The 16,877-nt window shown below is 51.8% G+C and overlaps 2 protein-coding genes across 2 annotated transcripts; both read left to right on the top strand.

Moving 5' to 3' along the window:
• Nucleotides 1–4,296: 4,296 nt before the first annotated feature.
• Nucleotides 4,297–5,788, top strand: LOC136519847 (aspartyl protease AED1-like). Its single transcript, XM_066513227.1, has 2 exons — nt 4,297–4,435; nt 4,533–5,788. Exons 1-2 carry the CDS (start codon nt 4,297–4,299, stop codon nt 5,786–5,788), a joined length of 1,395 nt encoding a protein of 464 aa, XP_066369324.1.
• A 5,695-nt stretch (nt 5,789–11,483) lies between these two features.
• On the top strand, nt 11,484–12,983 carry LOC136519841 (aspartyl protease family protein At5g10770-like). The gene is made up of 2 exons (XM_066513217.1): nt 11,484–11,631; nt 11,716–12,983. Exons 1-2 carry the CDS (start codon nt 11,484–11,486, stop codon nt 12,981–12,983), a joined length of 1,416 nt encoding a protein of 471 aa, XP_066369314.1.
• Nucleotides 12,984–16,877: the final 3,894 nt, after the last annotated feature.

Genomic DNA, 16,877 nt, shown 5'->3' with positions numbered 1-16,877 from the left:
ACGAACTCCAGCAATATCAGCTCATGTAGAAATTGAGTCAAAGAAAATTATCATGAACCTTATACAATGAACATCACAAGTGGAGGCACAAATTAATGGGAAGTGAATCAGTGGATGATAATCAAAAGAATCAAAATTTAAACAACATCTCCAACAACGTGGGTCGATGATAGAAAATGAGCGAAAACATACACCAACCGGCGAGGAATCCATTTCAAGTTTATCTAGTGCTTTGCTATTCGATGATGCAATTGAGTATCCACACATGTGTTTTCTTGATTTGGATTCCTAATAAAAACATGAACAATAATTAAATAAGTCAGTCATGTTCATGCCAAAAGATTACATTTCTATAAATACCCAAGGGAAATTAGACATGTAGAATGTAAGTACAAAGCACACATCATTTTCTTATGTTAATTACCATTTTTAGAATGAAAGGTGGCAATACCAGAGTATATATATGTGTTCAATTGGATATAACTAAAACTTTTATCCAAATTATCGAATGCGATAAAAGCTTGAACTACATAGGAAGGACTAGATGTTTTTAATAGAACAAAAAAGAATATATATATAGTAATAGTCTAGATCCAACAAAAGATATAGAAAATAACATATAAATACACACATACATATAGAACATATATGGAAACAAACATTGTTATGGAATTCAAACAATGTTACAATTGGATTTTTGCGGTGGTTCTAAAAAGCAAGGGAACCTTGGGGAACGTCTGTGGTAGGGATTATTCGCACACATAAACTATGCAAGCTGGACACATCAATATCCTTGCACGCCAATAAGAAATCATGGAAGTAATTATATTGCCATAGCTCTAAGATTTCCATGTTGCTCTTTCCTTGTGTTTGTGGCTAGAAAGTTTTCCATCACAATTAATTGATGTTGCAAAAGTGGAAACAACTGAATATAGTGTATCAAATCTAATGATCATGGCTCAAATTTGACGGCTTTCATCAGCAACTAGGAGAAGAACAAGTTTCTACAGCTGATATTCACTACTTCACAAAACTTAACCGAGGCAGGCAAGCCAACCGCCTCGAACGGTAAATGGGGTATTTTTTTGAGGCGGTTGGACGCCCGCCTCGGTTAATCAGTTAAAAAAACAAAAAACGAAAAAAAATCCATGGACAAGCCCGGCGAGCCCATCCACGCGCCGCCGCCTCAGCTGCTTGCCGGTGACGCATCCCCGCCGGACCGCCAGGATCCGCCCGCTCGCCTCTGCATCTGGTCGCCCGCCGCCGGATCCGGCCTCCGGCAGCCGAGATTCGGGCGCACGTCGCTGGATCGGGTCGCACGCCGACCACCGCCAGATCTAGAGCAAGGGCGCGGCTGCTGCCCCTAGCCACCACGTCACCGTCGGGAGAGGGGAGGAGCGCCGCCACGACCATATCCACCACCGGGAGAGGGGAGGAGAGCCGTCGCAACCGGATCCACCGTCGCCGCGACCGGATCCGCCTTCGCTAACGCCAGTGCAGCCGGACCTGGAGGTGGATGATCTCCTATGCCGGCCACCGGGGACTGGAGGTGGCGGCCGCCGCGCCCGAACTCCTCCACCACCGTCTCTCTTCACCACCGCCGGGATCTGCCTTCGGGCCGCCGGATCCACCTTCGGGTCACCGGGATCTGCCTTCTTGCACTGCACAAGGGAGAGGAGGGCGCACCGCCGCGTTGCGCGATGGAGAGGGAGGCCACACCGCCGCTGCCGGAAGGAGCCTCCCTGTGCGCGCCGCCACCCCGAGAGAGAGAAAAAGAGAGAGGAGAGTGGTCACCTCTGCAACATGAGAGAGGAGAGAGAGACGTTTTCTAACTTGTGCGGCTATGGCTAAGGGAGAGATCCGTGACCGGAGTGAGGGGGCGTCGGGCGCGCCTGACGTGGCTGGGGAGGGAGGGAGGAGCGCGGCTAGGGAGGGAGTGAGGCTGGGGAGGGAACCCTCAAGTCTGGTATATATATGTGCGCCTGGAACTAGGCCTCTTGGGCTAGCGGGCTGGGCCTGATTTGCCGAGGCGGTTGAGTTATAGTGCTCGCCTCGGTTAATGATTTACCGAGACGGTTCCGTTAAGATGCCCGCCTCTGTTAATATATATTAACCGAGCCGGTCCTGTTAGGTTGCCCGCCTCGGTTAATGATCAACCGAGGCGGTTGTTGGCCCGACTGCCCTGCCTCGAATAACCGATGCGGGCAGCCAGGCCAACCGCCTCCGAGCCCAAAAGCTAAATGTTGTGCAAAAGATTTTCTGTAGTAGTGATTATAACTAAATCACGAAAAGCATATTTGTTTTTTAATTTTTTGTGCAATTAGTTTACTGATTTTCCAATGCACATGAGTGAGAAGCTCGCAAGTAAGACAACGAAGAACATTAGAGGGCAAAAGAGGCCCAATCCGGCAACATTAGAGGGCAAAAGAGGCCCAATGTAATGCACAAGATTGTCCAAACATTAAATTTAGAGGAGGGCAAAAGAACAAAAAAATAATTATGGTTTTATTGAGGAATGGAGTTGAAGAAAAAGAAATTAAAGACTATCTTTGGTTTAGTATCAATAGAAATAGCACAACCACATGATATAGAAGTGGGAAAAAGAAGATGAAAGAATGATGATAATAGCTTTAAGAGAAAATTGATTAGTGATAGATGAGAAATTTTATAATGGTTGAAAAAAACATGGACTATCCATTGGACAAGATCGGACGGTGGAAAAATAGGAGGTACCCAACTGAAAGTACCTTAAGGTACCAAATAGGTGGGGGTAGTACTAAATTAGGTGGGTCCAGTACCAAAATAGGTGGGGCAATATCAATTTTTCATTTTATATTTTATTTTCAAATAAGGGTAAATTAGTTATTTTAGTACTGCCATTCAAGAGAAAAATGGGATTTTCCATGTCATCTCTATCTGAATATATATGAAGCAATGTCGTGTCCGGTGACTCCCATCTCAGGGTGCATGCGCCCCGGCCGGGCCGGCGTTTCCTACGACTTATGCGATCGTGCTGCAGTTCTTCTTGCTTTCTTCTCTACCGCACCTTTCCGTGGTTCTTCAGTTCTTCTCTTTCCCTTTCCCTGTTACTTGCTGCTAGGAGCTAGAGCCTACCTTGAGTCAGCAGCGCCGGCGGGTTCCACACCGGCAAGCACCGCGCCGGAGTCGCACCCACTAGCTCGCGTCGCGATCTCCACAACCGCATGAACTAGTGGTGCTCGGTGGAGAACTGGAGATGTCCTCCATCGACCTGTCTACTCCCTGTAGGTCAGCTTGAGGGCTCTTGAGCTGCCCCGGTGAAAGAGTCTTGAGCTTGCTGCAGCTTGCCATGCCTAACAGCACTGCAGCAGTCAACGCAGCTTGCTACCATGGTACTTTTCCAACCATTATAAAAGATCTTAGTGATAGATATTATTATTCGATCAATGCAATTGGATGAACAAAGAGATGACTAATATGGTCAAACTAATAAACAAAAACTATATAAAAAATGTTTTAAGAAAAATCCAAATGTTATATAATGGAAATAAAAGAAGCTACCTTCCCGCACTATTTGTGCATGGGCCTCCTTGCTAGTTAAAAGTATTCTCTTATGAATTAATCAAAATTCAATTAATATTGTTCAAAAAGTTCATATATTTGAAAAAATAACACCCAAGCAACAAATAGTGATGGTACTTCTTTTGTCAGGAATCAGACCCATCTGATGTTTCCATAGGAAGAAGGGTTATGAATGAACTTACAGCTGAATGTGATGACGCTCATGTGATGGGAGTGCTGACGATCAAATCATTGCCGATGGGTGATATTTAGCATTTTGACTGAGTAACCAATATGTTAGTACTTATTAGTAGTTAGTAGTCAAAAACCTTTATTATGTGTTACTTACAAGGACAAGCGCGGCCGTACAAACATGACACAGCGGCAACATATATATAGACGACAGCGTATGGGAAATTTTGTACGTACTAGTGTACTACCTAGGAGGCTAGGAGTCTTAGGACACTGGAGAACACGCCATTGATCTTAGCAATCCTCGCTCCTCCGATCCTCTCCTGTGTACAGCTCGTCAGCGAATTCAAAATTTAGACGTGCTAGCTGTGCATACATAAGTTTTCGCCAATTCTCCGCCTGTTCGCTTGCTCGTATCTGGCTTATAAGCCATGGTTTATCAGCCAACGAACAGTATTTTTCTCTCACACCAAACCAGCCAACCGTACTTTCAGACATGGCTTATAAGCCAAACCAGCCCAAATGAACAGGGCTATCTCCTTTCACACAGCTCTTCCTTCTATCATGGCCTCACTGCTGCCTCTGCTCGTGTGTGTCATCCTTTGCACCTACTACTCCCTCGCTCATGGAGGCAACGAGCACGGCTTTGTAGCGGTGCCAACCACTGCTTCTGAGCCAGAAGCAGTATGCTCTACATCGAGAGGTACATGATCTGAATAGTACTGTTGTCTCTGAATATATACACCTCAAATCAAAATAAGTGAAGTTACCTCGCTCCCATGCATGCAATGAGTTTTCAGTGAGGCTGGACCCGGAAAGCAACACCGTGTTCGTGCCACTGGTGCACCGGCACGGGCCGTGCGCGGCGACGCAGAGCTCTGACAAGCCGTCCTTCAGCGAGAGACTCCGCCGAAGCCGTGCCCGCTCGAAGTACATCATGACTAGGGTGTCCAAGGGCATGGAGGGTACGACGCGAGACGACGCCAACGTGAGCATCCCGACTCACCTGGGCGGCTCCGTGGACTCGCTGGAGTACGTGGTCACCGTGGGCTTGGGCACGCCGGCCGTGTCGCAGGTCCTCCTCATGGACACCGGCAGCGACCTGTCGTGGGTGCAGTGCAAGCCCTGCAACTCCACCACGTGCTACCCGCAGAACGACCCCCTGTTCGATCCGAGCAAGTCTTCCACGTACGCTCCCGTCCCCTGCAACACCGACGAGTGCAGGAACCTCACCCGTGATGGCTACGGCGGCAACTGCACGAGCGGCGGCGGCGCCCAGTGTGGATTCGCCATCACGTACGGAGACGGCTCGCAGACGACGGGCGTGTACAGCAACGAGGCGCTGACGCTGGCGCCTGGGGTGGCCGTGAAGGATTTCCACTTCGGGTGTGGCCACGACCAGGGCGGCAACAACGACAAGTACGACGGCCTCTTGAGTCTCGGAGGCGGAACGGAGTCGCTCGTCGTGCAGACGTCCTCGGTCTACGGTGGCGCCTTCTCATACTGTCTCCCGGCTCTAAACAGCCAAGCGGGGTTCCTTGCCCTCGGCGCCACGAGCGGCGGCGGCAACGCATCCAGCTTCGTGTTCACGCCGATGATCCAAGAACACAAGACATATTACGTGGTGAATATGACCCGCATCACCGTAGGCGGGGAGTCCATCGACGTCCCGCAGTCGGCGTTCTCCGGGGGCATGATCATAGACTCCGGCACGGTCGTCACACAACTCCAGCACACTGCGTACAGCGCGCTGAAGGTCGTGTTCCGGAAGGCCATGGCGGCGTACCCGCTGGTGCCGAACGGAGAGCTCGACACCTGCTACAACTTTACCGGCTACAGCAACGTCACCCTGCCGAGGGTTGCTCTCACGTTCAGTGGTGCCGCCACCATCGACCTCGACGTCCCCAATGGGATTTTGTCGGACGACTGTCTCGCTTTCCAGGAGTCAGGGCCGGACGACCAACCCGGAATCCTTGGCAATGTGAATCAGCGCACACTGGAGGTCCTGTACGACGTCGGTCGTGGTAGAGTCGGATTCCAGGCTGCTGCCTGCTGAAGTATTGGTTTACCAATTCACAAGAGTGATTTAAATCAGCCATACTCATTATAGAAAGAGAAATAATGTCAAGGTTTAGGTACTTTAGGGATGACAAAGAAGCTGAATACTCACTCTTTGGTTACCTGAGACTACTGTGTTTATGTTTGTCAACATCCTTGAGGCCTTCGCTTCAAATTTCAAAAAATAACCCAAAGCAGACAACATTTTTTAGAATTAGTTTTTATGAAAATCAAAAGGCACCTGCTTCATAAGACAATAACATGAATACTTACTCATCTCGTGGCAATGCATAGTTTTGTTCTGCTGCCCAAGAGCTGGCGACCATGCATGGAGGGCGGAGGCTATCTCGTACGTGAACTGCGGTAAGATGTAAAAGGAAAAAGTTAAAATGAAACAGTAATAAGATGTAAAACATTGAAAAGATGTCCGGCAGCCTCCGTTTACACAAGAATCGATCTAAGCACAGGGAGCAAATATATGGTACTGGATTATTGATATATTTATTTCCTAGTTCTACGATCAGAGGTTACAGAAAGCAGATAACAAAAAACAGTTAGTCTCTATTGGAGTACCTTTTGAACATTTGAAATGCATTCTTACGCAACCAAAGGGAACTTGCCAAATCATTGCAAGGACAGCAAGACAGGGAAATGATATAGATGGAGCAGAGCACCAAGCAGGTGAGATATCCATTAAGGAACATAGCTCCAAGCACACTTGAATTTTCTCTGTTCATGGATATTTTATTGTCAAAAAAATTAGGAAGTCCTGTAGAAATTTCAGCAATAAACCTAAGTTTAATTGTAACTCACCATTCATATTGTATTTGACCTAGCCGCTTACTTTCCGGCGAAGGTGCGCAGGAGATAGGATTGGAACTGTGTCTCTCACTCCCTCCTGGCCGACCGAAGCAGATAAGATGCGACGGCGCCGCGACGGAGGCGAGCTTCTGCGGTCCGACGCAGAGCTGAGAAGACGGCCGTCTGGAGCGCATCCGCAGCAGCACGCCGTTCTTTTCGGCCAAGCGGGTGGTGCGGTATGGCTGTGGAGCACTGGAGCAGTGATGGGACGGGAAGCCGAGAAGGGGCTGTCGTCATGTCATCGGCCAGGGAGAAGAATTGAGGGAAGAGAGCAAGGAAGGCGTGGAGTAATACGCGGGCGTAGAAAGAATGGACACTGGACAGGCAAGGACGAAACGAAACGCTGGGTAGCGTTGGTTCCACGCCGAGCTTCAAGCAGAACACAACGATGGCCTGATGATACGCGCCAGCACGACATAGAGATCACGTATCGAGGGAGCGAATTGCTGAATCCGCGTATGCGCTAGGAGTGCCGCGGATCCCACGCGCCATATGAACTTTCATGTGTGTAGTTTTGGTGATTTAGATTACAATCCAAGAACTAACATGTTAAGATGCATTACACCGGCGCAGGAATCAGACGGTGGTGGCTGCGGCGCACGCACTGCTCAATCAGAGAGGAACGCCGGCCGTGTTCTCGGGGGAGGCCGTGATGACCGCTGCTCATCTCCTCAATCGGTCAACGACCAAGAGCTTGGAAGGCAAGACCCCCTATGAGGCATGGCATGGGCGCACGCCGGCGGTGGGGCATCTGTGGACTTTCTGCTGCTTGGCCTATGTCAATGAGCTGAACCAGCTCGGCAAGCTGGATGACCGCAGCACATCGGGGCGTCTTTATCGGCTACGCAGAGACCGTCAAGGCCTATCGAATCCTCGATCCTGTGTCCCAGCACATGCGCATGGTGCGCGATATCGTCTTCGATGAAAGGCACGGCTACGACTGGACGAAGGGAGGCAGTGGTGGCACGGCACCGGTGGCGACTGACTTCGTCGTCGACTACACGCGGTTCGGGGGAGCTGGGGTAGCACAGAGTGCATCTCCGACGGCGTCCAGTTCATCTACCTCGATGTCTCCCACACTACTAGCTCCACCGCGTTCGCCGTCCCCAGGCTAGGAGGGGTCTGAGGGTGCACCTACGTCGGCTGCTACTCCACCGATGCCACCGCCTGTTACTCCATCCGCGACGTCGGCTGCTGCTTCTACGACTACGCTGGCCCCTGGTTCACCAACTACACCGGCTGCGACACCAACCACTGTCGGACAGCACGCGCATGTGTTCACCACACTATTGGAGGACGATGAAGACCCCCTCGACGCCACGCACTAGGACACTCCAATGCACTACCGCGCAATGAGTGACATCCTCGGCGATCAGCCACTGCCAGTGCCTACACAGGCAGCGGGAGCTCAACATCCAGCTCCACCTGACGCACGCCAGCGAGCCTGCCACCTATGCCGAGCAGAAGGGGGCGCGACGTGACGCGCTGGATGCAGAAAGAGCTCAAGCCTGTTGAGCGGAACCAAACTTGGGAGGTCGTCGACCTTCCCCATGGACACCGCACCATCACCCACAAATGGTTGTTCAAGCTGAAGAAGGACGACTCAGGGGCAGTGATCAAGCACAAGGCTAGGCTGGTTGCGCGCGATTTTGTCTAGCAAGAGGGGATCAATTACGACGACGCCTTCGCTCCTGTTGCGCGCATGGAGTCGGTCTAAGTCCTCCTTGCGCTTGCAGCTCAAGAAGGATGGCGTTGCCACCATATGGATGTCAAGTCCGCCTTCCTCTCAACGTCGACCTCAAGGAAGAAGTCTATGTGTGCCAGCCGCCAAGCTTCGCCATTGTCATATAAGAAGAGAAGGTGTACCACCTATGTCAGGCTCCACGCACCTAGAACGTGAAGTTGAAGGAGATGGGCTTCCAGCAGAGCGCAAACGAGGCAACGGTGTACCGACAAGGCGCAGCGGGCAAACTGTCCTGCTCATCAGTGTCTATATCGATGACCTCATTATCACTAGCATAGAGAAAATGGCCTTTCACTATGCCATTGTCGACATGAGAAACCTGGGCGTCCTCTGTTTCTACCTTGGCATTGAGGTACGCCAGGACGCTAGCGACATCAGCCTCCGCCAGACGCACTACGTCAAGTGCATCCTCGAGCTAGGCAGGCTGGACTGCTACAATCCAGCCCACTCACTAATGGAGAAGGAGCTCAAGCTGAGTCGTCAAAGCACGGCAAAGGATGTCGATCCAACACTCTACCGATGGATCATTGGCAGCCTCTACCTGGTGCACACCCGGTTGGACTTGATGTTCGCCGTCAGTTGCGTGAGTCGGTTCATGGAACGGCCCACGGTGGAGCACTAGTAGGCTGTCAAGTGGATTCTGCGCTATGTGCCGGGCACCCTTGATTATTGTCTGCACTAAACAAAGGGACCCCGACATGACACACTTCGTTGGCTATTGCGACAACGGCATCGCCGATGACATTGACATAAGCAAGAGCATGAGTGGAACGATGTTCTTCCTCAGCAAGTGTCTTGTGAGCTGGCAATAACTCAGGCAGTGAGTGGTGGCTCTATCAATTTATGAAGCCGAGTACATCGCCGCCGCCACTGCTGCAACTCAAGCTCTATGGCTATCAAGGCTTTTGGGAGAGCTGCATGGCAAGGAAGTCAAAGCAAGAGGGTGGATAGCAAGTCTGCTCTAGCACTCTTCTTTGGATAAATTAGCTCCACAAAATATAATCTTTGTTGACGTAGTAGCCGTACCAGGTAAATAAAATCCCATCCTTCATGATGTTTTACTTCACTTGAAAATAAAATGAGCCAAATTTGATAAAAGAAATATATTTCATATTATTACCCAATAAGTCAATTGGGGTTGAAATATTTAATACCTTGCACTTCTGTATACAACTAAAACATACGGATTGTCAACATCTACCCGGCAGGACCAAAACACTCATACGATCCATATCCGGCAGGCAAATAATCACCGTATCTCATGCGATCCATATCCGGCAGGCAAATAATCACCACATGGAGACACTGGAAGGCAAATAATCACCAATCCTCATGTGGTTTGTACCGCCTCCCAAGCCTCCTTTATGGTCTTTTTGGCGCCCAGCGTTCCCCACATCTCCTTCGGCACCGATCTCATCATTGCGCTCATGGTTTGACGGTTGATTGAGCACCTGACCAAAGTTCCTAGATCGATCGCATCCGAGATCTCCATCACCTCATAGTCTATTTGCATCAACATCGCCAACTCTGCATAGTTTGTGCGAGTCATCATCGGCCATATGCTACGGAACTCTCCTTGACGCCTTGCGATGCCGTGCTAGTGCCTGGCCTGTTGTCCCCCATCTTCTTCGTCTCCGCTCGCCGCCACCTCTTTGGCCAATGGGGATGAGACCACCCTATGTCCTCCACAGCTCTCCTCTGTCACTGGCTGCAACCACGACCGGATCTAATACCAGTTGTTGAAACCAAGACCGAGCTCAGCTCCTGGATTGATGACGGCACACAAGAGATCAGTGGTGATCGCTACGACTAAAACCCTGGAGAAACACACGCGCGAACAGGAGAAGAAGAACACAATGGTGCAGCCAACTACCACAGCTTTTCTACATTTTTTTCATTGCTTTAGATAGATGGATACATGGGATTGGAGCCCGAACACCCCGCCTGGCTCCATGACATCCCTTTCTTTAGGATCGCCATGGCACACGCAGTGCGTGACGTCGTGGCAGGACAGACACATGACGATCATGGCGTGACCAGGGCACATCACCAACCACCCGTAATTCTACATCAAATCAACTAACTGCGACTCTACACAATGTTCAACGGGATTACAACTTGCTACATGACTCAAACTAACAGCTAACAAGCAATGAGCGAGTGAGGCGGTAGTGGCGTCGTGCAGCTCCACTGAATGCTAGCCACGGAAGGATCCTCACCCGAGCAAGTCTTCCATGTACACTCTCATCGCCTGCAACACCGACATGTGTAGGAAGCTCGCCGGAGACCACTACCAGACATGAGGATGCAAGAAGAGTCTATTAAAGAGGTCTTGAGTGTGGGTCCAAGACAGTTGAATCTAACCAACTTCACTTTGGTGCGGACCAAAGACGGTTGAACCACCTAGGATTCATGGCCCTCTCATAAGACGAAGATTAATAATACGGTCTGTTGCTGGCTGTATACATACTTATAGACTACCTTTTGGCATACTCATATAGCAATTGGTTCATCTACGATCCACTTGTTACTCTCACGAAGTTTCTTGGTTCCTATAAACTTACATCCCGCTTCTACTCTCCCTCTCCTTCACGTCAACATATGGTGCACCCTATATCTCTTTACTATACTTGCTCTAACATTTCTATATCCTACTTTGCTAGAAAATACTATTTTAATAGCTGTGATGTCTTTCAGCAAATTCTTACATTGCCATAGTGAAAGGCCATTTATTTTCATACCTGCTAGCGGCGCGAGTACATGTGCTGTGATGAATTTTGCCCACACATAATAATCAAACTTCTGATGGCGGCGATTTAGAATTAAAACATGTATGTGTGTCAATTACAAGAAAAAAGATGGGGCGTACGTGGCAAAGCAGCAACACACAAACGACAAATAGGAAATCTCGTCCTACTAAGAGTTTGAGGACTCCTGGATCCTGATAACAAGACATTTCATCTTAGCAGTCTTCGCGCCCTCAAGGCGGATATCTGTGAATCCAAGTTGAGACATGCTTATATAATTCATCTATGATAAGTTAGTTCGTCCTCATCCTGTCCTTTGTTCAGAGTGCACATATTTTTCCATGGGTTCTCTTCTGCTTCTGTTCGTTGTCTTGTGTAGCTACTGCTGCTACATCGCTCATGGAGGCAACGAGCATGGGTTTGTAGTGGAGCAACGCAGGTCTTATGAGCCAGAAGCAGTATGTTCTGCATCCAGAGGTACGTGTCTACGTGATCTCAATTTCGGCGGCGTCACTTGTTTGGCGGCCTGCACACATGTGACTAATAAGTTACCATACGCATGATGACTTTCAGTGAATCTGGAGCCGAGCAGCGCCACTGTGTCAATGCCACTAGTGCACCGGTACGGCCCGTGCGCGCCGTCACAGTACTCTAACGTGTCGACGCCGTCGTCCTTCTCCGAAACGTTCCGCCATAGCCGCGCCCGCACGAACTACATCATAAGGCAAGCGTCCAAGGGCATGGGCATGGCGAGTACGCCAGACGATGCCGCTGTGACCTTCCCGACACGCCTAGGCGGTTTTGTGGACTCGCTGGAGTACGTCATCACGTTGGGCTTCGGCACGCCATCCGTGCCACTGGTCCTCCTCATGGACACCGGCAGCGATGTCTCGTGGGTGCAGTGCACGCCGTGCAACTCCACCAGGTGCTACCCGCAGAAGGATCCTCTCTTTGATCCGAGCAAGTCCTCCACGTACGCTCCCATCGCCTGTCACACGGACACTTGCAGGAAGCTCGCCGGAAACCACTACCAGAATGGCTGCGCGGGCGGCGGCAGCCAGTGTGGATACTCCGTCGAGTACGCAGACGGTTCGCATAGCAGGGGTGTGTACAGCAACGAGACGCTGACGCTCGCTCCGGGGGTCACCGTCAAGGATTTCCATTTCGGCTGTGGCCACGACCAGCGTGGTCCCAACGACAAGTACGACGGCCTCCTAGGACTCGGAGGCGCGCCAGAGTCGCTCGTCGCGCAGACGTCTTCGGTTTACGGTGGCGCCTTCTCGTACTGCCTCCCGGCGCTAAACAGCGAAGCGGGGTTCCTAGCCCTAGGCGCGCCGCTGAGCGCCAACACGTCGGCCTTCGTGTTCACTCCAATGAGGCACCTGCCGGGGTATGCAACGTTTTACATGGTGACGATGACAGGTATAAGCGTGGGTGGGAAGCCGCTGGACATCCCGCAATCGGCGTTCCGTGGTGGCATGATCATAGACTCCGGCACGATCGTCACGGAGCTCCCGGAAACTGCGTACAACGCGGTGGAGACAGCGCTCCGGATGGCCTTGGCGGCGTACCCCATGGTGCCAAGCGAGGACTTTGACACCTGCTACAACTTCACCGGTTACAGCAATGTCACCGTGCCGAGGGTCGCGTTCACGTTCCGTGGCGGCGCCACCATCGACCTCGACGTCCCCAATGGGATTCTGGTGAAGGACTGCCTCGCCTTCCGGGAGTCAGGACCAGACGTCGGCCTCGGCATCATCGGCAACGTGAATCAGCGCACGCTCGAGGTGCTCTACGATGCCGGCCGTGGTATCGTCGGATTCCGAGCCGGTGCATGCTGAAGCAGTATATGTGGTTCGGTGCTAGTACATGGGAACGTACGTCTGTGTGCTCATGATGCTTATTGATTTTCTTGTGACGTGCTCTGGTTGCGGGTTCCTGATATTTAGCATCTTCCAAGCCAATAGGACGAGCACTTCTTCTTACCAACTCCTTCAGAGATTGGGGCAAGCACAGAATCAGGCACTACTAAATATATTCTGAGAACGACATGCTATATATATGGAGAGTATATTCAGTAGCCGGCTACAAAATAAGTTATTCTATAGCCACCTCTATTTACGATAATTTTATATACTAATTTACAATAGTTTCAATACATATTTACGATAGTTGGGTTACTGTAACACATGGGGATATTTACTATAACGTTATAGTAAACTACTTAGTAAGAAGTTACTATAATATCATAAATTAACATAGTAATTATCGTAACTCAAAGTGGCTATAGAATAAGTTATTTTGTAGCCAGCTACAGGGTAGTTGTCGACAGAATATGCTCGGCAGTCCACCGAGGGGTATCCCGCGATAGTAAATTTGTCGGTGGGGTGCGCGTAATCAGGAACCGGATGGTGACACAAGACGCAGAGACAGCGATTTAGACAGGTTCGGGCCGTCTGATCGACGTAATACCCTACGTCCTGTGTCTTTGGTGTATTGTATTGATCTGTATGTAGATCCGATCTGATAGATCGTTGTGGATCCTATCTACTAGGGGACCCCTACCTCTCCTTATATACTCTGGAGGAGGTAGGGTTACAAGGTAAGTATCCTATTTGGTACTATATAATGTCTTACGGTGCACGCCGAGCAGCGCCGTGCACGCCTTGATCTTGTGGGCTGGGCCACCTCTGATGGTGCAGCCCATGTCTTGGGGGCCATACCCCCACAGCTAGTCCCCGAGCCTGACAGTAGGTGACGTAGTCACGTGGTGGCAGGGTCATAAAGTAGAAAATCAGTCGAAGCAGGCAGCCAGTCCCCGGGCATAGCCTCGAGATGAGAACAAGCACATTCACCGTAAGGTGAAGTGTGCCCACTTAGTCCCCGAGCCTGCTGGAAGATGAAGAATGAATCTTGTAGCAGGGTCGAAGAAGTCTAAAAGCTTGCCGACGTCGTCTGACATGCGCGTATCAAGACCCCAGACGTGCTGCCCAAGATCAGCACCCTGATCCGAACAGCATGGAGCAGCTTGATAGTACACCGACGAGACGTAGCAAGATCCGAGCACCGAGGAGTCCCCGGCGATGTCCGACCACCCAGGAAGTTCCTAGCGTAGCTGGCGATGACCGAGAACCGAGGAGCGAGGAGTCCTCGGCGTAGGCGGCGATGACCGAGCACCGAGGAGCAAGGAGCGAGGAGTCCCTGGCGTAGGCGGCGATGACCAAGCACCGAGGAGCGAGGAGTCCCCGACGTCGCTGGCGATGACCGAGCACCGAGGAGTCCCCGGCGTAGGCGGCGATGACCGAGCACCAAGGAGCGAGGAGCTAGGAGTCTCCGGCGTAGGCGGCGATGATCGAGCACCGAGGAGTCCCCGACGTAGGCGGCGATGACCGAGCACCGAGGAGCGAGGAGCGAGGAGTCTCCGGCATAGGCGGTGATGACCGAGCACTGAGCGAGGAGTCCCCGGCGTCGCTGGCGATGACCGAGCACCGAGGAGCGAGGAGCGAGGAGTCCCTGGCGTAGGCGGCGATGACCGAGCACCGAGGAGCGAGGAGTCCCCGGTCTCTCTGGCGATGACCGAGCACCGAGGAGTCTCTGGCGTAAGCGGCGATGTCCGAGCACCGAGGAGCGAGGAGTCCCCGGCGTCGCTAGCATTGACCGAGCTCCGAAGAGCGAGGAGTCCCCGGCGTCGCTGGCGATGACCGGGCACCGAGGAGAGAGGAGTCCCCGGCATAGGCGACGAGGTCCGAGCACCGAGGAGTGCCCGGCGTAGGCGGCGATGTCCAAGCACCGAGGAGCGAGGAGTCCCCTGCGTCGCTGGCGATGTCCGAGCACCGAGGAGCGAGGAGTCCCCGGCGTAGGCGGCGAGGTCCGAGCACCGAGGAGTCCCTGGTGTAGGTGGCGATGTTCGAGCACCGAGGAGTCCTTGGCGTAGGCGGCGAGGTCCGAGCACCGAGGAGTCCCTGGCGTAGGCGGCGATGTCCAAGCACCGAGGAGCAAGGAGTCCCCGGCGTTGCTGGCAATGTCCGAGCACCGAGGAGCGAGGAGTCCCCAGCGTAGGCGGCGAGGTCTGAGCACCGAGGAGTCCCCGGTGTATGTGGCGATGTTCGAGCACCGAGGAGCCCTTGGCGTAGGCGGCGAGGTCCGAGCACCGAGGAGTTCCCGGCGTAGGCGACGATGTCCGAGCACCGAGGAGTCCTTGGCGTAGGCGGCAAGGTCTGAGCACCAAGGAGTGCCCGGCGTAGGCGCCGAGGTCTGAGCATCGACGTAGCTGACGACGTCCATACGGTGAAGTGTGCCCACTTAGTCCTCGAGCATGAAGAATCCGAGGGCCGAGGAGTAACCGGCGTCGCTGACGATGAAGCACGAGCGACGAACAGTCTGGTCGACTGGTCGGCGGCGAAGTGAACATTGAGTAGAAACGACCGGCGAACAGTCTGATCAACTAGTCGGCGATGGAGTCCATGAACCAAGCGGTCCGACCAGTTGATCGGTGGAGAAGTCCGAGCACCAGGTGGTCCGATCACCTGGACGATGATCCTACAATACAAACATGTAGAATGGGTAGTACATGACGCACAAATAAATAAACTCCAGAGAAAAATCAGCAATGGTGATGAAACGGCATATGCAGTTCGGTGATCAATTGGCATGAAAATATATTTATATTTAATATAAACTGTCCGACCAGTTAGTGTGTAGCTGAGTCTCCAGCCCTAGCTAGCCCATAGTCCATAACATCGAGCGTGGAGCCTGTGCATGTGTAGGAGGAACAGGCGTGACCAAGGAGCCGCTGCCGACCACCCATAACGCAGAGCGTGGAGCCCGTAGCACGTGTAGGGATGAGCCAGAGACAGGGCCGTCTCTGGAGGCGTCCGAGCATCAACGCGACTGTTCAGGGGTTCAAAAAATCGTTTGGAGAGCAAATATGGAGAAAACGGTTCAGAGAAACATCATGGCGATATACGGAGATTGGAGAATATTTAGGAAAATATTAAAGTATGACTTAGCTTTGGACGGAGTGTCTGGTCGGCGGCGTATGGTGCTATCTGGTTGGCGTTGATGGCGAACACCTGGCGGGCGGTGAGTTGTTGGTGAAGACGACCTCAGAGGTGGTTCCGAGATCGGATCTGCTGTCGCAGCGGCTGGTGTAGCAGCGATGAATCATCACCGTGGACCGGCATGGATCTCTACGAGATTGATGATGAGAACGCGTTGTTGATTTGAGTTCCATCTGGCTCGCCATGGATCAAGCGCACACCCCTACCTGGTGCGCCAACTGTCGACAGAATATGCTCGGCAGTCCACCGAGGGTATCCCGCGATGGTAGATTTGTCGGTGGGGGTACGCGTAATCAGGAACCGGATGGTGACACAAGGCGCAGAGACAGTGATTTAGACAGGTTCAGGCCGTCTGATCGACGTAATACCCTACGTCCTGTGTCTTTGGTGTATTGTATTGATCTGTATATAGATCCGATCTGATAGATCGTTGTGGATCCTATCCGCTAGAGGACCCCTACCTCTCCTTATATACTCTGGAGGAGGTAGGGTTACAAGGTAAGTATCCTATTTGGTACTATACAATGTCTTACGGTGCACGTCGAGCAGCGCCGTGCACACCTTGATCTTGTGGGCTGGGCCACCTCCGATGGTGCGGCCCATGTCTTGGGGGCCATACCCCCACAGTAGTAGATCACTTCACGCAAGCTTCGCCACTATTTTAAAAGCCACCAG

Source organism: Miscanthus floridulus, chromosome 18, assembly GCF_019320115.1.
Source record: "Miscanthus floridulus cultivar M001 chromosome 18, ASM1932011v1, whole genome shotgun sequence".
Classification (NCBI taxonomy): Eukaryota; Viridiplantae; Streptophyta; class Magnoliopsida; order Poales; family Poaceae; genus Miscanthus; species Miscanthus floridulus.
The sequence above is the reverse complement of the archived record's forward strand: the minus strand, read 5'-3'. Positions and strand labels throughout refer to the sequence as shown.

What these genes read in the sequence shown, in the direction of transcription:
- LOC136519841 (XM_066513217.1), top strand. Translation starts at nt 11,484, where the DNA reads ATGGGTTCTCTTCTGCTTCTGTTCGTTGTCTTGTGTAGCTACTGCTGC. An exon ending in ATCCAGAGGTACGTGTCTAC is followed by an intron (nt 11,632 to 11,715) that starts GTGATCTCAATT and finishes GATGACTTTCAG; the next exon opens with TGAATCTGGAGCCGAGCAGC.
- LOC136519847 (XM_066513227.1), top strand. Translation starts at nt 4,297, where the DNA reads ATGGCCTCACTGCTGCCTCTGCTCGTGTGTGTCATCCTTTGCACCTAC. An exon ending in AGTATGCTCTACATCGAGAG is followed by an intron (nt 4,436 to 4,532) that starts GTACATGATCTG and finishes ATGAGTTTTCAG; the next exon opens with TGAGGCTGGACCCGGAAAGC.